This window comes from Corapipo altera, unplaced genomic scaffold (genome assembly GCF_003945725.1).
Source record: "Corapipo altera isolate COAL_440 unplaced genomic scaffold, ASM394572v1 60, whole genome shotgun sequence".
In the NCBI taxonomy this organism is placed as follows: domain Eukaryota; kingdom Metazoa; phylum Chordata; class Aves; order Passeriformes; family Pipridae; genus Corapipo; species Corapipo altera.
Window position 1 is genome coordinate 6,023,771 of NW_020884912.1, and position 23,079 is coordinate 6,046,849.

General features: G+C 38.0%; 1 protein-coding gene across 1 annotated transcript in view; it reads left to right on the forward strand.

Annotated features, from left to right (window-relative positions):
* CDKAL1 (CDK5 regulatory subunit associated protein 1 like 1) overlaps window positions 1-23,079 on the forward strand; it is a 406,927-nt gene that overhangs the window by 123,664 nt on the left and 260,184 nt on the right. The window contains exons 6-7 of the mRNA XM_027654133.1: window positions 3,455-3,551; window positions 15,516-15,564. Coding sequence (XP_027509934.1) covers window positions 3,455-3,551; window positions 15,516-15,564 — 146 coding nt within the window. The remainder of the gene's footprint in view (window positions 1-3,454; window positions 3,552-15,515; window positions 15,565-23,079) is intronic.

A 23,079-nucleotide genomic window follows, 5' to 3' on the forward strand; every position in this document is an offset into this window, starting at 1 on the left:
GTATCCAGTGCTGTTGCTGTACACACGGTGCGGATGTAGCAAACACTTAGGGGGTGCTTTTTTTGAGGATGACAGGTGTTTCTTTATCTTTGTCATATTACTGGCCACATTTTCTTGGAGCTTGAAGACTAAAAAATAGAGGATCAATGCAACAACATGTTATGTAAAATTGTGAGCAGAATGTTCCAGTTTGAGCAGGTTCCTAACAGCATAAATGAAAGTGCCCGTAAGCAAGGCAGGAATTCTCTAGTTACATTTTTAAGTTTGCTTTGTAACAGGCAGAATAAATTGAACATATTTCATTAAGTCTGATAGTACAATTATAGTTTCAGTGGCTGTTTCTATGCAATGCAGTATAATCTGTGATTTTATATGAGTCCTCTACTGTATGCAGTATTTCATGCCCCTGTTGTTTCTCCCTTGTTTTTTGTTCCCCACCCATTACTTAGGAAGTAGCTTGAATAATTCCTTTCTTAAAAAAATAATTGCTCTAATTAAATTTCTATTCAGATGTATATGTTGCAAGTAGTTTTTTAGAGAAGAGTGTATTTCTAAAAGATGTTTCCTGAATCAATTAAATTGAAAGTTCAAGGTAAGGTTCATGTAACTGAAAGATACAAAGGGTTCTAAAAGAGAAGATGTTTTTATTCATGCCACCTACCAGATTCCATGAGGTATTATTCTCATTACTATTCATGTTCTGGAGGGATAAAGGCTCTTCTAATACAGTTCTTGTGCTAACTAGATTTCTGAAGAATAATTTTTGTAGACTTTTGTTAATATGAACAGGACTTATTAAACAATATTAAAAGGAAGTGACAATATAGTAGTGGAATGCATATTTTGAGAAGTGGTTTCTTGAAAATGAGGCAAAAAAATTCATAATTTCCTTACAAGGGTTTTTCATTTATGATGGTTTTCATGGATTGTATGGTGTATTATAGATGTAATGAAAATTGGCTATGATTGAAAATTTAGTTCTGGCATGTCCACTTAATTGCATTTTAAAGGAAAAAATCTCAATGTACAAAATTCTTTATTCTGTAGAGACCTGTACAACTTTAAAAAAGTTAAATGCAGGCAATGCTTATTATGAAGAATATTCATTTTAACTTTTCCCCCCTAGCTCTAGTTATAGTCCCAGAAGATATGGCAAAATGTTAAAGCTGTGAAATAACATTAAAATGCCATTTAATGTGTCAGGGGAAACTTTGTTTATTTTTTTTTTCTCCGATAAAAAGACTTGAATGAAAGCTTTTTCTTCCACAGTGCTCACAGGTTTTCAAGTATATGGAGAGGGCTGTTGCTAGCAGCAGATTATACCAGATGCTGAGTTGCCTAGGGACATGTGCTTTGTTTGCTGGAGACAGGGCTTATTGTCTTGCCTCCAGGCACTAGGCTGAGTCTGTAAAACTATATAAGTAGTGATTTTTATCCTTTGAGTCAGTGGAGTGTCACATGGTGCTATGTGACATTTTTAGGTAATACATGAAGTACAATTTTTGTATTGTTTTGTTTTGTTTTTTTATTTTTTCATGGGTATGTAGTAGGTAACCTCTATTGAAGTATTGCAAAACCCTTAAATATATACCACTGAAAGAAAAGAGGGATTGCAGACTTTGGAGACATGTTGCTACCTAAGAAATGTTCCATGCCTAAGAAGAATACTAAATTAGTGTTTCATCATAGTTGTTTATCCTCAGAAATATAAGTAAGAAAGAGGTGAAATAAAATTTGCAGTTATATTATACACCTTAGCATGCAAGTAGAGGACCAGTGAGGTTCTGTATGATGGATGTTTGAAGATTTCCTGAAAGTCCACTAAAAGAGAATCGGATGCTTTATAGAGATTTGCTGCATTTATATTGGATATGAGGTAATAACCATAATCCATTTTCTTGTTATTTTACACTTGTGTTTGTGTAGGATAATTATTTTTTCCTTTAAAATACTTCATTTTAATGCAGCAGCCACCACGAGGTATTTGGCAAAATGACCTGTGATCTCCTTTATTATTACAATTTGTGTAATATTGTGAGATTTCATTTTGAGCTATAATTTGTAAATAGATTTTTTTCGTAAGTGTGAAGTGATAACTGTGAGTAGCGTAACTCTGTGTGGTACTAGTCTGTTTTGAGCTTGGGGTTTTTTGTGGTTGGTGTTTTTTTGTTTGTTTTGTTTTGGTGTTTGTTTTTCTTTGGTTGAACTTGCCTTTGCTGAGGACCTACAGATACTCATGTAGCATCCATGTGCTTGTTGAACATCACTTTCTCTAGTGCATTCAGCTTGGAGACAGCTCAACCAAGCTGAAGAGTATAAAATTGTCTAAGTCATTGTATCTTTTGGATAATTTTTCTAAAAAGTGTTATGACGTGTTGTAGCCTATTCCAACATAACAGTAAACACTTCATGAATTCATACATTGCTGGAGAAAATATGGATTTACAAGGTTCCAGTTTGACAGAAGTCTGTCAGGAGATTGTGGTACAACATGCAACTGTGAAAGATGGTTCTTGGAGCAACCCCGTAATATGTTAGACCTAGCAAGTCTGGTAAAATTATTCAGTGCTTCTCTTCTTTAATGTTTTGCACATTATAATGCAGTAGTCATGTTGGGTTAATGTGCTAATGGATGATCTTCAAAGTTAACAAACGTAAGCAGGTTCTGCATCTCAGTGTTTCGTATACAGCCACTAGTTCTGTTCAGGGCTTCCATTACTTCCAAGGCTTGATGTTCAGTGTTGAATTCAAAATGAGTCAAAATGTTACTAATGAAATGAACACTGTTAACCATGTAATCTTAGAGTTTTGGTTTTTTACTTGATGCTAAGGTAGCATCGAAGCTAAGGAGTTATGTAAGTTAATATCCAGTCAAATGCTTCTCTACCAGAGGCAAGCACTTAAGGTTTGAAAGTGCTCAATATGCTTAAATATTTCTAAGTAACTGCGTATTTTAAAGTAAATAAACATTTTAAGTGAACATCAGAAGACTGATGTAACTGGTAAGTTCTGACTGGTACTACATAAATGGGTCTGTTCTGAGCTAGAGCTTCCTGTCTGCATAGGCTGTCCCTTGCATTCTGTGTAACTTTTCTTGAATGAAGGTTAATATCTCTGCCCCATATTTCTTGACCAGTTTCTCTGCTGTCATTGTGGCCAATAAAGGTTAACTGAACTTTCAAGATTGTGTTTTTGTCCAAGATATGCAGTGGTTATGTTCTCTGTAGATACTCCCCAAACTGAACCGTGAGTGCTGTAGCCTGAGAGCTTCATATAGAGTTTTTTCATGTGTTGATCTGTTTGGTTTCTGAGGTTCAAACACGTACAAGTTGCTTCTGATTTTGAAATGTTTTCACCGCAGTTGCTTTCCTGTGTCACATGCATCATATGACTACTTTGAAGTTGAAAATGATAGTTTTCAGAAACTATTAACACACTGTTTGTCCTTCTTTAGGAAAGCCCAAGAAGGGAAGAAGAAAGTTGTTGTAGCAGGCTGTGTGCCACAAGCCCAACCTCGTCAGGACTACCTGAAAGGCTTGAGTATTATAGGGGTAGGTATCTTTGTAAATTAAGAACCAAAGTTTTTCATAAATGTTTTCAATTGGTCAATGTCATTATATAGACTTTGTTGCCTTTCTCTTGGAAAAAACAGCAGAGAAGCTTTCTGCCATCCCCACTCCCATTTGTCTTCTTGCATTATACAACACTTAAACCTTCCTTCATCTGGGGTGATTTACTTTGTTTGTGGCATGAGAAAGAAATGGATGCTGTTATTGGAACTGAGTTCCAGTGCCCTTTGTAGCCTGAAAATTTCGAGGCTTCATCCAGGATAAGATATCAATTACTGTGTTCTTAAAAATATCACAGTTTATTTGCTTTAAGACAAGCCTTAAGACCTTCGTTAAAATCAGTGGATGAAATGTGGGAGATGAGCATATAAATTACATGGACACAGCTGAGAGTTTGGTGGTTGTTTTTTTACTTCACACTATTAAGAAGAACAGCAAATAGCAATGATTATTTTGTTTAAATTTGAGGCATTCTGAAGAGTTAAATCCACTGATAACTGGGTTGTTAAACAGTTACCAAACGTTACCTTGAAAAGGTAAGCAGAGAGCTTTGACTTCATTCAGTTAGTCAAGAGAACCCTGCCTTCAGGGTTTTTATGCAGTACTACTGTATTTTGAATCACCTTTGCAAAATAGTAATGAAAATCTGGGAGTCAAAGCATAAATTCACAAAGATTCTTCATTGTTCAAGCCTTTAATTGTTAATTGTTTAAACCTTTTAGTTGTAAAAGGCATATTTGAGTTGAAGCAGTGGAGTCAGTGTGTGAGCATTACAGTGAAGCTGTCCTGTGTTGTGTCAAGCCAGAGCAGATGATTGTGCAGCCTTGTCTCTATGCTAAAAATGTAAAGAGATCAGTGTGTTTCCACATCAGTGTAATGAATTTCGCTTGAAACTAGGATTTTATAGGAACAACAACAAAAATCTTCCAAAGCAGTGGGTGAGCAGTTGGCTCACAGGTTGGGCACAGCGGGTAATAGTGAATGGGGTAACATCAAACTGGTGACCTCTCACTAGTGGGGTTCCACAGGGCTCCATCTCAGGCCCTGTGCTCTTCAACATCTTCATAAATGACTTGGATGCAGGACTGGAAGGGACACTAAGCAAGTTTGAAGATGACACAAAACTGGGAGCAGCTGTTGACTCCCTCAAAGGCAGGGAGACCATGCAGAGAGACCTCAACAAATGAGAGGACTGGGCAATCACCAACCATAAGAAGTTCAACAAGGGAAAGTGCTGGATTCTGCACCTGAGTTGGGGCAACCCTGGATGTCTGTACAGACAGAGGAATGAGATGCTGGAAAGCAGTGCCATGGAAAGGGACCTGGGGGTCCTGGTTGATGGCAAGTTGAATATGAGTCAGCAGTGCCCTGGCAGCCAGGAGGGCCAACCATGTGCTGGGTGACATCAGGCAAAGCATCGCCAGCCATAACTGCTGTGCACTGTTATGGCCTCACCTTGAATATTGTGTGCAGTTTTGGTCACAGCAATATAAGAAAGACATGAAGCTCTTAGAGAGCATCCAAAGAAGGGCACGAAGATGGTGAAGGGCCTTGAGGGGAAGCCGTATGAGGAGCAGCTGATGTCACTTGGTCTGTTCAGTCTGGAGGAGAAGAGTCTGAGGGGAGACCTCATTGCAGTTACAACTTCCACATGAGAGGAAGAGCAGGCACTGATCTCTTCTCTGTGGTGACCAGTGACAGAACCTAAGGAATGGTCTGAAGTGGTGTCAGGGGAGGTTTAGGTTGCATACTAGAAAGAGATTCTTCACCCAGAGCGTGGTTGGGTACTAGAAAAGGCTTCCTGAGGAAGTAGTCACAGCCCCAAGCCTGACAGAGTTCAAGAAGCATTTGGATGATACTCTCAGGCACATGGTGTGACTCTTGGCAATGGTTCTGTGCAAGGCCAGGAGTTGGACTGAATCCTTGTGGATCCCTTCCAACTCAGCATATTCTGTGATTCTGTGAAGCTTTCTCTTTCATTAGAAGATCATACAAGATGTAGGTTGTTCAAAGTAATTTAGAAGTAAAATAAGTTAGTTTGTAATTAGGAAAAAGATAACTTCATTAACTGATTCATTCCAATGCTTTATAAAGATGGACTTTGTGCTATTTCAATTTTTAATTACTGCTGTCACTCAAAATATTGTATCTCTCATTTTTTACCCAGCTGCCACTTTCAGCTATGTTTATTTCTAAAAATTAACTCAGGGCTCAGAAATTAGATTCAGGGGCTGCTGCATTTGGTATAGAGTAAATTACATTAATGGTTACAGTTTAAGGAAGAAGCAAGCTTTCCGTTTGACTCTGAAGTCTTACTTTATACAAATATGTGCAAGAGAACTGGGTACTCTGTCATCTCCAAGACTGACTAATTAAGTGTAACTTACTCTGTGCTGAAGGACAGGAAAAACAAAAATTGGTGAACGAATTTCCTTTTGGCTCAGAGGCGACATAGTTATGTGATCTATAATTGGTTGTTTTAGTGAATATAGTGGTATCTACACATATGAAGACAGGGAAAAAAAAGAATGAGTCATTATCCTTTGACCAAGACTGTAATTTGATATTTCAGTTTTGATGAATTTAACTTAGAAAAAATTGGAGGACCTGAAGCTTGAGGGGTTTTTTTAACAATTTTTTTTATTTCCCTTTTTTTTTTTTTAAGTTTCCTGTTAGGTAACATGCAATTTCTGAAAATTAACCTGTTTATCTTCATTTTGGTGCCTAGAACCAGTGTTTAGTGAAAAATATTTGTAGTTTTGTATTTATTACAGGAAGATTTTTGTTAGGAATTTAAGTTGTTAATGTGGTGTTTCTAAGTACTTTGTAACTAGACCTGAAAATGGTGAAGTGTCGTCTTCACAATAAGGACACTGTTTTCTCACTGTCATTGCTGTGGTAAAACTTACTGTACTGTAAGTTAAAGATCTTTCAGCTCAGAAAGCTCTTAAACTTGAGGCATAACTATTAACAGAAACAAAGCTAAGAGCAGCTATTATCAACATTTTCAGTTTGTATATTTAATATTTTCTTCTGATTTTGCAAAGAGTGTGTGTGAGGAGGTGACTGCATTTAAAGGATAAGAGTTATCTTACTGTTTCAAAATATTTTTGAAAGGCAGTTTTGACAGAATAAAGAAATAGAAAATGTTCTGTTGGTGGTAGGATATTGATTCTACTTTAAAATTTTAAACAATAAGAGTACAGTTTTGGAAGTCTTGCTTTAATACCAGGTTGGTCTCATCTTCAACTTGGCTGAGAGACATAGATGATTTATTGTTGCTTATGTAAGTTCTGCTATTCTTTGTGGGTTTTTTCCTGTTCTTTTTAATATAATTTATTTTACAAAACAGTGTTGTCTGAGAATGTGGTTATTTACCAGCAAATATAACTCCCTCGGGGTGACTTTCTGAAGGCAGTATGTCAGAGGGCTCTTCTTTTTCTCTTGTTATAATGGAGAAGGAAGTTGCAATGTAACTACCAGAGAAATTCTAGTAAGTCAGGGTTTGTTTTGATCTGCATTTGAGAATTACAGGACTTAGTTTCTACTGTTCTTATTGCTTGATTTGAACAGAAATAAAGGAAGGGCAAGTTCATATCCTTGTTATCATTTGTGACGTTACTGTGCTTTTGTGGTGGGGTTTTTTTTGGTTTGGTTTGGTTTTTTGTTTGTTTGTTTTGTTTTTGTTGGGTTTTGGTTGGTTGGTTTGGTTTGTTTTTTAAGTATTGCTGCTTTTTAAAAATAATGTGGGTTGGGGCAAACCATAAGATGACACAAAACTGGGAGCAGCTGTTAACATGGCAAGGTGAAGGAGCTGTTTTCTGAAATGGGAAAACTCTTGGGGGTAATAAACCTGCCAAGGGTGAGGTCAAAAGTACATGAAACATGTAATGATGCATTACAGAGGTTCACAGCCATTTACCCTCAGGTGGTTTCCAAACCTCACTCCTTTGTGTTTGCAAGTGTACCCACTTCAAACTTAAGCTCACATATGGCAAAGAGAAATCTCATAGTTAGAGTTGTCCCTCACTTTTCATTTTAAGTTGCCAAAAAGAAGGCTATGTCACTTTGTGTTGAATGTTTTGAGGGGATTATTGGGAAAGGGAAAGGAGGGACAAGGGGAAATGAAAGATGTAGCTGACAGTCTATGTTTTAGGACTCGTGAATGGATGTAGGTAGTCATAGTGTTTCCTTACTTCCCGAGTTGCATGCAAGGACATGCAAAACCCTTGTTCCCAGTGATAAGTTGAACCATTGGAATGGGATGAGATATTTCATTGACATTTGTCTGGAGTTTTAAGGTATTCAATGTCCAAACGATGCTATGTTGGAAACTCTGACCAGTTTACTGGTCTTAATGTGCTTCACAAGCCCCATGTACTTTGAAATCATCGAACTTGCAGTACATACTGAAAGTGTGGGGCCTAATGCACATGTGTATTCCATTAAAGGCATACAACAACTCTGCAGATGAGTGAATCCTGAATGAGAACATCAACTCAAATTCTTCTTCCTTCCTCATCTTTCCCAGTGTCACATGTAGCATCAAAGACCTATCATCTTCTGTCATACACCCATCACCCAAGGGAAGAATTTCGGTCCGTTCTTTCATCTGCATAAAATCACAAAAACAATCCAGTGTTTCCAAGGCTGTAACCCCCTCTTTGCTGCTACTCTCCAAGTCAGAAGGTGCAGGTCCTGTGCATGGTAGAGTTACTCTAGGCTCTTTGGCCAAGTTGAGCTTGTAGCCACTGCTTCCAGGTGAAATATATAGCCATGAAAAGCTCTCTGTCAAGGCTCCTTGCATTCCCCTGACCACCAAATAACCCTTTTCCCTGGCAATTCTACTCTGTAAGGCAAACTTTACGTAATTTATTTTTCATATCCAGTTTGAAACTCAGGAGTCTGAGTAGCGGGAGTGCTGAACACTCCCAGTAGCAGTGCCTAACACTAGGGGCACTGCTGTAAAATAGATGGTTCAGTGTAAGAAATGATAAGTGCATGACAAAAAAAAAGCACTTTATTTCTCAAGCTTTACATCTGTAATTGGTATACACTTTTAAATTTAATGTACCTTAGTTCTCTATTTGTAAAACCCTCCAGTGAGCAGAGCTTTAACAGTGCCATTGTGAAAGAAAATCAGTGTAACCTTACCAAGAAGCTAAATGTCTGGACATCTCTGCTGCTTTGGCCTCATAAATGAGGAAGATATATTGTATGGTATTTCTGTAGTTCAGTTCATACAAGTTTCAGTGATGTTTGCAAAACAGAGAGAGCGATACTTGCCTACCTTGCAGTGTTTGTAAAGTCAAACTGCATTCAAGATTGCAAGCCTGTCTGCTGCCCTTAAACCCGAACCTTGCATAAATGCAAATATCCAATGTGTACTTCATGAAAGACAAATTTGATGGAATTTTATTTTCAATGATTTGAATTGGCAGAACTTCTTGGAAGGCATGCTGAAAGCCTGGTGACAGGTGCACACTGTTCTTCTGTAACTTACAACCAGGAATGATTTCATACAAATTTCTAGCTCCATCAGTACCTCTCAGCTGGTCAGCTTTGGCTTCTGAATTCCCATGTTGATATTCAGATAGGATACTTGAACCTGGAAAGTCAGAAAAGAATGTCAGCAAAGCACCTGCTTTTAAACTGAAAACTGGGCATGCAAATAGAAACTATTCATTTCTACAGCAGTTACACACTATCCCATGAATCAAAAGGTGTAGGAATTAATTTAGATAAGCATTATCCTTCAACTGTGTTTAGCAATGAAAATGAGTTGTTTATGTGCTTCTCTGGGCTTGTCTGCTTCCCTTTAACGTTTGTGTGGATTCTGCTCTCAAAATACCTTCGTAAACCAGAGTATTGCCCATTACTATGGTCACTATTGTCAGCAAGGTTTTAAACACAGATGTTATGCCTCTGAAGTCAGCATGGCTAGTCACATGCCTTTTGAAGTTATGTATTAAGGCCTGGATTTATGCTGCTAAGTGCTGTAATTTGAGAGTCTGTTTTGCTCAACTCTCTTTATGGTCAATGAAGATAATTATCTCTAAAATAATTTAGATTTTTAGAAGATCTGAAGTGCCTTTTGAAGCTGTGTATTTCCCTTTTACTGACTTTGGAGAGGGGATAGGCTGAGTTGTTTTTTATCATTTGACATTTGACAGAGCTACCTAAACAAGGTGAGATGAAGCTGAGAGCTGGTGAACTGGAGTTAAATCTTTATGATAACGAATAGTGGGTTTTGGTTACCTAAGACTGATTATTTTATCTATGTAGTAACCATTTTGTTTCTTATCTATGTCAGTGAGAATCGAAGATATGCAGGGTTTTTCCTAGAGAAGAAAAAAAGATTGTTTTACTTCAAGTAGTTAGGTATAGATATGTATGCTTATTCTTAGGATGTTTATACTGGATCTTAGGAAAAATTTCTTTGCTGCCATGGTGGTGGGCTTTGCAGTGCTGGATTAATGGTTGGACTTGATGATTGGAAAGGTCTCTGCCAACCTAAAATATTCTATGATTCTTAAGCACGTGGGTGCTGGTGATGTTTTCTTCAGCAGTAGCCTCATGCTGTGCAAACAAGCTGCTGCTCTCTCCTTATTGTGGGTACCTTGTCCTCAGTTTCTCTTAACTGTTGCCTAAGGATTCTTTGTTTTGCAGTGTTTTTTCAATAAACATTTCTACCTTAATAAATATTTACGGTCTTTGTGCCTTCTTCACTCTCTTCAAGATCTTTCTGATGCTTGATGTGCTTAGACATTGCTTGTGTTACCCCTGAGAAATTTCCCTCTTTGGGAAACTCAGTCACTATACCAAGGGAAGGGCAGTTAAAGGAGGCTCTAGGAGTAATTTCTTGTTGTCACTGTCCTGTCAATGTCAGAGAAGCTTTAACCTTCACAACTTCTGGGGAAAGATATTCTCTTTCATGCTGAAAGGAAGCAGGCCTGGGGAGCATTGTATTCGCTCTGAGGGAGGGTCATGGAGCAGGCTGGTTGTGATGAAGACCCAGCTGCCACTTTTAACAAGTGATGGTAGCTGTTTCAGCAGCCTTGAGAGCTGAGACTCATCAGAGGGTGAAACCACAGACTTTTTGGCCAAAACAGACAGTCACTGGTGGCAAGTGGCAAGGCCTCTGGTTTGTTTTTATTTGCTTTTGATTCTACCAGGTTAATCCCAGTCCCCCAGCAGAAACAACAGAATCATCCAGATGATGTGGATCTCTTGTGACCACTTACAAGAAATGGCATGTCATTTCCAGGAATTATTCTGTGATCTTCTGATTTCGATACAGCAAAGAGTATAGTATATTCTACAATAATTCTGCACTAAGAATCAAAAGATGATTTGAATAAAAGTGCTGATTTGAATGTCAGGATGCTTCCCAATTCCTACAGTGACTTTTCATCATCTGGTAGGCACTCTTGGCTGAGGTAAAGTCCAATCACAATATGGGGAGATGCTTTCTGAAGGAATTGAAATGCTCACTTTGCAGGATTTAATCCTCTTCAGAGGAGACCAGGATAGCCATTATCTAACAGGCAGTGGCATAACTCAGAATGCACAAGCACTGCTATAGTTGGCAAAGGACAGTGTGTCTTTGGTGTAAATATGCTTCCTTGCAGCTGACTCCATCTGAAATTATGTCTAGGCTATATTATGTGGAGAGAAAATGAGTATCTTTTCTTTCATTATATAGACTTCTAGGAAGCCCTACGCATTACTACCTTTTCTGCAATACTTGGACCGGATCATTCCTCAACTTCTTTGGTGATGCATCTTGAACAAAACAGCTTTACTGAGGTACCTTAGATGCCTGCATAGTGGATTCCATTAAAAGGCAGCCTGTCTCCTCCAGAAAACATTGGATGTTCATGAATTGCTTATTTTTGTGACCACCCTCTATTTTCTTATGGCTGCAGCCACTGAGAGAAGCATGAAGAGGCTTCTCTCTCAGAAAAGACCATTAAGACACTGAATATTTTTACTGAAAAGAGCTGTTTGTTTTTATAAGTTTTAGCACTTTTTACTCAGCTTTGCTTGTAAGGGGCATCTGAAGACCATCTCTCCTGTTTTGTATTGTTCCTGTCACTTCAGAGAGAGATTGGTCCAAATATCTTTACCCAAAAAATGCTTCTGTCTGTATTTCAGCGGACACATTAAACTGAACATGTATTTATTTCGCCGTAAGCCTTGTATGAGGTTTTGTCTTTCCAAATTGTAACGAAGGGTCTTTTGTAATGAGGGTCTTGATGCCTCCCTGAAGAGAATGTCAGAAAGTTTCTCTTACTTTCATAATAGATTCATAGATGCACTTTTCTAAATAACTTTGTTTGATCTGAGGCTCACTGATTATAGAGTGCAGAATCTCAGGGTAGATGTGCAACTTTGCTCTTAATTGCTCATTAAGGGTATTCTGAGTTTGTAGGAATTCTCTTAGAGGTTATGTTTTTTCCCAGAGTCCATGTCCTGCAAAACAATTCCAGGATATTAATATTGGTTCTGAGGCAATTGGATCCTTTCTGAGAGCTTGGAAGAATTTGCACCACCATCCTCAACCTTCGTGTCTGTCAGCACTCACAGATCACGTAGTGTGAGACTGCAGACATGGCACATTGCAGGCGTGTCTTTGGGTCTCTTCCACCTAACAGTCATCTGTTGAATGTGATTGTGACAGTACAAGGGATCTGGGGGACTTTCTTTGGTGACAAATGAACCATGTGTGCATTTCTGCACTCCTTTTGCTAGTTATGGGAGCTTAGCTTGGAGAGCTCAGGACTGCTGTCTCCCAGAGCAGTGCTGGGGTGTTCTGGGAGGTGTATGGTTTGCAATTGTGTGTTCAGTGGCGACCTGCAGCTTCAGCCCCAGCATGGATTGCCTCATGTCTTCCTTGTGTGTATAAGGGCTGGATACATGTGATTGCTGAGCTGTATAGGCCAAGCTCTGATCCCACCAGGAGCGGTCAAGGATTTTTCCTGATTTTTGTTTCAACTTGGGCTTCATACTTTGATACAACTCTCTTTTTCCCTGCTTTCTGACCAGTCAGTTTCCTGCTTTGGCAACTCGTTCATCCCGTTGACCTTACCTGTCCTCTTGGCCTGTATCAATCTCAGCCCAGATTTCTGCATCAGGCCTGAGTTGTGGTGGTTGAGTGGTTTTTTTTTTTGTGTAGTTCTACTTAGCTACCTGCTCCAGTTGACCAGTAGCTTTTGTTGTATTCAAGTCCTAATGGAGACCCATTTGTAATGGACATTAAGTCCACCGTGTACTTGCTTATGCTGCAAACAGGATCTCACAAGTTCTGTGGAGCCAGGTGTGGTGCACTGACTACACCCAGCAGTCCTGGGGGTTTGGTTTATTGAGATGTGCTGCAAAGAAATGTTGAGGAATGGTGTCTTTTCCCTTTATACACCATTAAGAACCTTAAAGTTTGTGAACTTCATGGGCTTCCTGATGCCTGATGGAGACATTATTGGGTCTCGCTTGAGTTTACAGATGCCTTTGACACCACTCCAGAATTTTCCATAAGGTTAGCGAGATGTGAGGAAAAGAATCCTGCAGAGCTTTGTATACCCCAGAAAACTTAATTACCATGACTTTGATTTTTTTTGTTTTTTCTTTTTTCCCCCTCTTCTTTTTCAAATAAGAATCCATTAAACCCTTCCCTCTTTCCACACCAGATTCACCTCAGATCTACTTAAATACTTTTATCTTCATCAATACAGACTGGAAGCATTCTACATATTATTCTTGACCACTTGGGACTTTAGGCAAACAATTTCCAGTCATTTGAGATGAAAAATACTGAATGTGGAAAATAACAAGTAAGGCAGAACAAACATCCATTTCTAGGTGCAGATCTCATTATCTCTTAGACCTGTAATTTTAATTACTTACATGAGCCATCTTCTTGACAGACATATTGAGAATAATATAATTTATCCAATAAAATGAAAATGCAATATAGTGGTTGGGGACTTCTTTTTTTTTTTAATCTTTATTTAACAGGGGGTTTAGAGCAACGCAAAAATTCCCCAGATGTGCAACATAGAAAGTAATCATAGGTGGCTGAGGTTATAAACTTGGTTATAAACCAGGTTTCTCATATTTTAAAGGATTAAAATTATTATGAACTTAAACAGTCTAGTATTGAGATATGTAGCAGTAATATTTTAGGCAATGTATTTGACACAAACTTTGTTCTCTGTCTGTATTTATAGTTGTGTCTGCACTTTTGTTTTAAAGTGGCATTTTATTTTTAAAACATTAAGTAGAAAGTCTATATTTTAAGTTTCTTGAGTCATAAGTTTTAAAACTATATCTGAAAGGGGTATGTACACAAGTATGTAAATATGCATATGTATGTCTATAATATGAATGCTTGTGTTTCAGAAAATTGTTTAAATATATTTATCTTTTAAAAAGATTATTAAAATGCAAATATTAGCAATATTTTAATTTCTAGAATTCATAAGTAATATACTGTATTCAGAGATCTGAAGTGGCAGACATTTGTGTTTTAAAAAGGCTTTATTTCAAAAAGTTGAAAAAAAAAAAAAAGAAAAAGTACTTTTACATGGACTTGATCCAACACCCAAACAAGGAAAGGAACTGACTCCTACTGACTTGAGTTGGGAACCCTAGATCAGACTCCAGCTACAGATGAGATTTTTTTTTTTACTTTCTATTAGACTGATTGTAAAATAAATGTGAAACAGAGAAGACTGAGCAGACATATGTTTACAGAAAATGACAAACTCAGTGGTTTAGGGCACAGAGACTTAATGGCTTTGATACTAGAGATCCAAGTTCCAGGCTCCTTGTTGCAGACCAGGTTCTGCTCTTGAAGCCTCTACAGTTGTGCTTTTCTGCTTGTTTTGCAAACAAACCAGTAAAAAACTCCAAGGAAAAGGCTGCAAAAATCATGGTAAATCTAGTTCATATAATGTACAGCTTAGAGAAACAGTATTTAAAAAGGATTATTGTGGGAAAATTATAAACTAATGTAAATGTGACAAGTAAGCTTTCCATCACTGTATGTAAACGTCTATACACATTTATAGTAGATATTACATAGAATAAGTGGTTTGGATGAAAGCTGTAGGAAGAATCTCAACTTCAAGAATTTCTGAGTGTTTAATTTTGCAGTGTTAATGCTGATTCCTTTTACTCTATATACCAAAACTTCTACAGTATATTGGCCATTGACTTTAGACTAATGTATCTAATAAGAAATAATTTAATTATTTATTTCATTATGGATGAATATTGACAAGTGTAACACTAAAACCTAAATTTGTTGTCTTTGATGCAGATGCTATGTCATGGTCATTAAGTATTATTCTGTCTTATTAAAAGCATGAGGGCATTCCCTTCCATTTCCAAACAGTGCCTGCATTAAGTTCAGGAGAATATCTTGTTCCCTTAAACTTCACCACAGTACTTTTAAATTTCTTCCCATGTGCCAGTGTCTTTCCCCTGCAGTACTCCCTTGATTTTCTCCCCTGTAGCCTGCCCTGACAATATGCTTAGCTTCTTGTTATATTCTCTACCATCTCCTAATTTGCTGTGGAGGGTGGGGTGAGGGAGTGCTTAGGGTCTCTTTGAGGTTGACCACTGCCTTTCACAGACCACGAACAGCAGTTAAGGCCTGAACTCTTTTCTTAGGTCACTCTTGTCTAGTGATTTGATGATTTTTGCCAAAATTATAAGACCTTGTTATTTTTGAGGAAAAAAATTGGTTTAAATTACATGGTGAGTTTTAAAGTTATTTTTGGCAGATGGACCAAGATGCACAGAAAAAAAACCTGGCTAAAAACACGGCCCAAAACTCTTTACTTCCCCTTAGTCCAGAAGAACACACTTTTAAAAAGAAGAGTTTATATAAAAGTATGTCCATTTGTTGACTACTTAAGATCTTTGCCTTCTGACTTTTTTTAGGTTCAGCAGATAGATCGTGTAGTAGAAGTTGTGGAAGAAACTATTAAAGGTAAGCATCACACTTGAAATAATTGCGGCTAACCTGAAACATGTTAGCTAGCAGAAGTGCTGCTGGTATGTTCTTTATCAACCTTATGCTTGCTTTCTTCTCTAGCTAAAATTCTCTAGGTTTTACAGTGCTATACTTTGTCATGTATGCTTTGTGTAAGTGATAATTTCAGGGATGTTTTCTGTCAGGAGCTCTGTGGATTCATTCAAAGTTGCACCAGTGTAGGTGGGTGTAGGGTGTTGTATAAAGCTCCTGCACTATCTTAATTCAGTGTTATATGTCTGCTTTCTTTTGTTTAGTTCTCTAGTGTTTTCTTCTTTTCCGATGTTTTGGCTTACTTCCCTAAACTTTCCTCAGCAGGACAGATAAATTATCTTCTGGTTTAATGTCCTTTGTAATTGTGTTCCTCTCTGGCTGTGTTCATGCGTGTGTACACTTAGTACTTTGCAGTGAAGGAGAGAAAAAAGAGTATTGTTTCTGCAGCCTGACTAGTAAACATTTGCTATTAAATAAATATATTTGTCTGGGTCTTTCTGGGTTACCTAAGTTTGTCTCCATTACTTATCAGACCATAAAAATTACTGTTCCATGAAGCTTTAAATTACAAGGTTTAGTTTAATTGGCTGTACTTTCAATATAAACAAGTGTCTAATCCACAAGACATTGTCTGTAACTTTAATGCTGGAGTATGATGTTTTTGAACTACAACAGATTTAGAGCAGTACAAAATTGTAAATGGAAAAAAACTCCTGTTATCAAGAAATTGTGCAGTGTGGTGTAAGGCTTCTAGAGCTTGTGGCTTGGAGGCCTTGAGAGTCATGTTGCTTTGAATGTTTTCAGAAGTGAAACCTGTACTCTTATGTACTCCCAACAAAAACGTTTTCAAGTTTGTCCTTAACTAATGCCATTTGATTTTTTGGGTAAAACCTACTGTACCATACAAACAAAAAAGAAATACATTCAACATATTCATGTTTGTTATATAACAAGCCAAAATGTTTTCCCAAAACATAATGGTATTTATGCTGTTGTGTTGGAAATGAGGATGCTTCATGATTTTTACAGCATCACAGTATTTCAGATCCTTATCTGTTTTTTTCTTGAAATTTATTTATTCTTAAGGGAGTAAGACAATATCCTAGGTCAGCATGCCCTCCCTTTACAAAAATGGGCTTTGTAATATTTATACTGACTCCAGATATTACTGCTTTTTGATAACATAATTACTCAGGTTGTTGTGACTGAATATTATATAAATATGAAGATTATAAATAATCTAGAGCAGCTGTTAAAATAATGATTTTCACGGAATGGATTTTTAGATTGCATTTTAATCATTGATACAATTCTAGAAAATAAGGTTCATAGACACACTGAGAAACATTTAAACTTCAAAAAGCATGATTTTTTGGAAAGATTTTGGTTCCTTTCTAGCTAACTAGAAGTAATTTGAATTAAAAGGAGAAAAGTGGACTGTTGAATTCCGTACATAGTGGCAATTCCATCAGAGATTTCCCAAAAGGTAGTGGAACACAGGATTTCTGAAGTTCTATTGGAAAAAAATGAACAAAAATGGCTCCCCAGTGTGAGAGAGACATGGACATATTGGAGAGAATCCAACAGATATGGTTAAGAGACTGAGGCCTTTCTCCTCAAAGAAGAACCTCAAAGAGAACACTGGGGATGTTCATCCTGGACAAGAGAAGGCTTGGGGGAGGATCAGAAGAATGTACACAAATACCTGATGAGAGGGTGCAAAGAGGATGGAGGCAGATTCTTTTCAGTGGTGGCCAGTGACAGGACCAGAGGTGATAGGCACAACCTGAAACATGGGAGGTTCCCTCTGAACACCAGGAAGCACTTTTGGACTGTGAGGATGACTGAGCATTGGCTCAGCTTACCAAGGGAGGCACTATTCTGGATGTATTGAAAAACTGTCTAGGTATGGTCATGGGGATCTGGCTCTAAGTGGCTCTGCTTGAGTGAGGGGGTTGGAAAAGATGATCTCCAGAGGTCACTTACAGCTGTAATCCATCTGTGACAATAAAACTACAGGAAAGAAAATCAACAAATTCACAGAGGTCATAGCATATGATAATGGCTTACTTTTGTAAGAGTCAATGATAAAAATAGGAGGTTTTACTTATATTTCTTTAATTTAAAATTATTTAAAGAAGAGGCATTAATTTATGTATTTGGGAATCATCTACTAATGGAGAAGAATGTGAAGCTCTTTTTTACTGTTTTATGGAAAGAGTGTAATCATGAACTTTCATTATCCAAGTGAAGTAAAATGCTGTAGATAACAGGACTGTTGATTAAGAATATTTTATAATATAAAATAGATACATGGTAGAAGATTAAATTAATGTAAAACCAAATGAAATGTAACCCTCTGTCTTCATGAGTCTGCATCATTAGTAACAGCTTCTGAAGACACTAATGGGTTCAGAAGATGGAGGTGATGTGGGACAGAGGATTAAATACAAATTCCAAATTCAGAGCCAGCTTAGAGCAGTGAGTTTTAAGTTGGATATCAGTCATAGCTGAATGACAGAGTTTTCTTCAATTTTTGTGTTTGTTTTTTTTTTTTAAGGAAAATCTGAAGTTTGCCAGGGTGGTATACTCCTGTAATGTGGCCATGTATATATTGAAAACTTAAAAAATACTGTATATTGAAAGTTAAAAAAATGTTTTGACTGAGTATTTAAATTGAATAAGTGTGAACTTCATAGTGTCTGCACTCTGTCGGGCAGCTGTCTCTCTAGACTGGTCAGCCTAACTGAGTTGTCTGGATTTTCTGTCCGGATTCCAAAGTGGTTATCCTGTTGCCAGTATTAAGCCTAAAAGTCTGGCTTTCCCTGGGTTCCCATTTCTTAAGGGGTACCTTAGGGTTTTTTTCTTGGATGCTTGAATTTTATAGTGCATGGTTTACAAAAAGGGAAACTTTGTAGAAAGAATGTTTTCCTTTACATTTTATTTTCCTATTAGTCATCTTTTTAGTTTTTCATGAAAATGGCTTCCCTGCTGGATTTGGTTGAAAGCTTACTGTACTCCCAAACAAAACTGATTTCTTGGAATTATTTAGAGCTCTTTGTATAAAATATGAATGGGTTTCTTCTAGCTTTATTTCTTAGTCTTGAGGGCATTGTCAGGAAAACCTGTTAAAAACAGTGTCATTCTGCAGGGTCAAGAGATAGTTTAAAGAAGTACATCTTTGTGGTGGTCTTTACCTCATCTGTGTAAAGATAACATCTCTCCATTGAGATAATTATGATAAACACTTTTTATGTGACTTTGTCTTTTTTTTATCCTTCCTTGTCAGAAAATGAAAAAGGATGTGCATGTTTGTTATTGCATTAACAACCAAAAGAGAGACAGAATTTTTAAGAGACTCAGGGATTTCTCATTTTTATGTCATCCTGACTTTTATCAGAGGTCTTGAATTGAATCTGTGAAATATCCTAATTATCAAGTAAATTGTCAGGTAAACTGTCACTTCCAGAAGCAGTCTTTAATAGCAGTGCAGTATTTGTATGCAGGTCATATCTAATTAATATTTTACTGTGTCCCAAGATATATTGTAACTAGAGGCATCTTCAAGTACTTTTCATATCACATTGTAATTTATAATCTGAAACCTCTGTACTGCCTGTGAGTAGCTAGACAGACTAATTCAATCTCAGTCTCAGAACTGGATTTCTCTAAGTGACAGGCACAATTGTGTAGCTAGTGTGTGTTCCTGATTAACAGAATGGTTTCATCATGCAAGGTTCTGATTTAACAGTTTAGTAAACCTTGCTTCATCTGCACATCACTCAGATTTTAAGACCGGATTACAGCAGTTTTTACAACATTAGGGCACCAATTCCCACTCATGTGCTTAGTTTTCCAGTTATGTGTTATGATGATGTAGTATATCAGGAAAGTATTGCTAAGGAGCTGTGGTGTTGGTGAGCTATGAGAAAACAGGGTTATAATTTATTGCATTATTTAGTAAAATTTCTGTGCAGAATGAAAAAGCTGTTTGGGCTGATCAGTCTCTATAGTATGCTCTAATAAGCTGAAGATTTGTCTGATGGGAACCACAGAATATCTTTACGGTGATTGCTCAAGTCAGCATTTTATTAACCACTCTAAAAGCTTTCTTTAAAGAAAAACCACTGTGCATGTACAAGCTTGGCTATAAACAATTTACAGTAGGCAAGATAATATATTTGTTGGGTATTTTAAAGAAGAAATGTTAACTGCTTAATGCAGAAATTCCTGTTTTCTTGGCTTTGAATTTAGGTCTTCAGAGATATGGGTCTTCCCCTTTCCTTTCTAGACATGCTCTCAAATCCCATGTTATTAAAGCTTTGTGAGGGTGGAAGGCATGGAACCAGAGTATTTGTGTACAGTCTCCTTTTAGCTTAGGCCTTAGGGAGATGAAGGACACAGGTTGAATTGAGTTTAGTCCACATTGTGTCTATAAAACATAGTTTTACAATGGGCCATTAGACCTGATTATAAAAAACAACCAAAGGAAATTACTTCAGGGTTGAGCCTTTTATACTTAACATAACCTTTCTTGATTTCAGTCACGTTGACCTGTCTGGTGAAGTTGCACATCCATTCCCAGTTTAAACATTAACCAGTATTTACTAAACTGTTAAATTGTCTTCATGTGGTTAGTAATTATGGATTGCTGATAGTTGCAGTGTCTGTCTGTATGAGAATGAGCAGATAAACGGTACCTATATTATATATAAGCTAATGTGTAGAATGTATACTGGATTATCTACCTAAAGTGAGTATGTGTATATATGTATGTATTTGAATGCCAGCATATTAAATATTTGTGTATGGATTTTGATTTCACTATAATCTACTGATTACAGTAGATAGTCTCTTTTCAATTTCTGTAATTGTGGGAAGAGCAGCGTTGACTTAACAAGCTGATGACAGGCCAAATGAAGAATAAAAATTGGAAGAGTCAGGAGTTCTATTTGAGGAAAAGTATCATTTGGCTCCCAGTCAGGAAACTGACTGTTTGTGCCAAAGTGCAGCTTCAGGAGGGTGAGAGGGAGGGTAGTGGCCTCATCGAGTCTCTGTTTCTGTTTCTATCTCATTTGAAAGGACATAGAAAGGAGGGGGGAGAGTTTGGGATGGGTTGTTTTATTTATTTCACTGTGTGGTGGGACCTTGGGTGGCTTCCAGACCCTCACCCAGCCACTCTTGCTCCCTCTCCTCAACAGGGCGGGGGAGAAAATAAGATCGACTAAGTTTTGGGTCATGATAAGGACAGGAAGATCACTTGCCAGTTACCATCACGGGGAAAACAGACTTGACTTGGGGGAAATTAATTTAATTTATTGCCAATTAAAAATAGAGTGGTGAGAAACAGAGGAGAAAACCAGAGCTAGCTTCCCCCACCCCTCTTCTTCCCAGGCTCAGCTTCACTCTCTCATCCCAGGCTCCTGTATCTCCTCCCCCATGAGTGGTGCAGAGGGACAGGGAATGGGGGCTGTGGTCAACCCATAACAGCTTCTCTCAGCTGCTTCTGCCTCCCCACACTGTTCCCTTGCTCCAGCCTGGGGCATTCCCATGTGGTCACCCAAGAACTGCCCCGTGTGGATCCTCTGCATGGGGTGCAGTCTTTCAGGAACAGGCTGCTCCAGTGTGGGTCCCCCACGGGCCACATGTAGTTACTGCCAGAAACCCTGCTCCAGCATGTGCTTTCCACAGGCTCTTCTACAGGCTGCAGAGGAACCTAATGGGGTGCTTGGGCCACCACCTCCTCCTTCGCTCACCTTTGTGCTCAGAGGGCTGTCCCTCACACTTTTTTTGCTTGCTGCCAGGCAGAGTTTTTCCCTTTCTTATACCTCCGATGGCTGTGGGGCTCAGCTGTGCCCTGTGGCAGGGCCCTTGGAGCCAGCTGGATCCAGCTGTGTCTGGTGCTTGGCAGTCCCTGCCTCTCCTCGCAGAGGCCCCTGCAGCCCCATCCACACACTCCCTGAGCAGTGCCACATCTGTAACACTGTTTCTAGGAGGCAGAATTGCCTTTTAAACTGAGACTGTGGAAAAGTAAAGGTACTAACCAGAAAAACCTGTGTTCAAGAGTGGGTTGGATAAGGCCATGAGCAACCTGGTCTAGTTGGACATGCCCCTGCCCATGGCAGGGGTTTGGGACTAGATGATCCTTAAGGTCCATTCCAACCCCTTAACATTCTGTGATTCTGTGACGCCAGGGGCTGTCTCTGTTTGACAGACTAAAAAAAGTGGAGGGGATGAAATCAGGTTTTCAGTAGGCAATATACAGAGCTACAGTGTCAGTAACTTGGTGACATGACTGTGGTTAAAAGATTTATCATCACCCATGTGTACATATTAATCACTGAGAGTAACAGCATCATTTGGTATGTGTCACCCCCTACCCCTTTTCTGTGGCCCTGGATTGGAAATTTTGGAGTTATTCCTTTTTAAACAAAAATAATTATAAATTTCTGTTGTCATTTATGGAAATAGCGTTATGAGTAGAAAGATTGTCACTACTGAAACCAGTAGCATTTTGTTTTCTTCTATTATTTAAGAACTACTGTGACAACAAACATTGGCTTATGAAGGACTTGCCTGAAAGGTGTTCCACTGTATGACTTTTAAGTGAAAGTGTTTTCGTGCAGCCAGATGCTTCAGTGAGAGCACTAGCTTGCATTTCAGTTGCCCTTTCTGATTGCTTACTAATAGTGCAATGTACTGAAGAAATGAGTTCAAAATAGTAATACCATTATCTGTACCAGTATCAATTTTGGGAGTTTAGCTGTGTAGAATGTAATTTAAAAAAAAAAACAAAACAGTAGAGCATGATGAGGAATATACATGAGTTGTGTGGAAACTGCTTCTGCAAAGACAGATTTTAATTGCTTTTTATAGAACAACAGTAATTGTGTGGCTCAACATTAAAATCTTACCTACTGGGGCAAGAGATTTCTGTTGCCATCAATTGGTTTCTGTTCTTACAACACAGTTTATTGCTGTTTTTACTGTACCTGTTCGAATGCTTTTGGGGATGCAGTGACTGTTAGATGTGTGAGATGATCCAGGGTTTTAGATAGGTTTTGTAATTATTTTTCTCAGTGTAATGATTTCATTGATTTAGCTTATAAAACGATAGAGCTGACTATCTCTGTTATGATGGTCATTGTCGTGACTTTATTTTGTAAGTAGTTCACAGAAACTGAATGGGAGATAAATAGTGCCACAGAAGAAGAAAACAAGCAGTTGAGGGGAAACAGATTGAAAATCTCAGTAGCAAAATTGTGATTGCTCATCGTTAAGTGAGCCTGTGATTTACACAGAAAAGATGCATTTTCTTCCTGACCTGTATGTGCTCTTTTCCATGCTTTCAATGAATGACCATCTTACAGCATCCCTGTTTTTCTGTCCTATTCACATTGGTTCGACTCAGCTAGGTTTAGCTCTATTAGAGTCATTGTGGCTTGTAAATGTAAAGAGTACCTTGTTTAAACCAGTGGA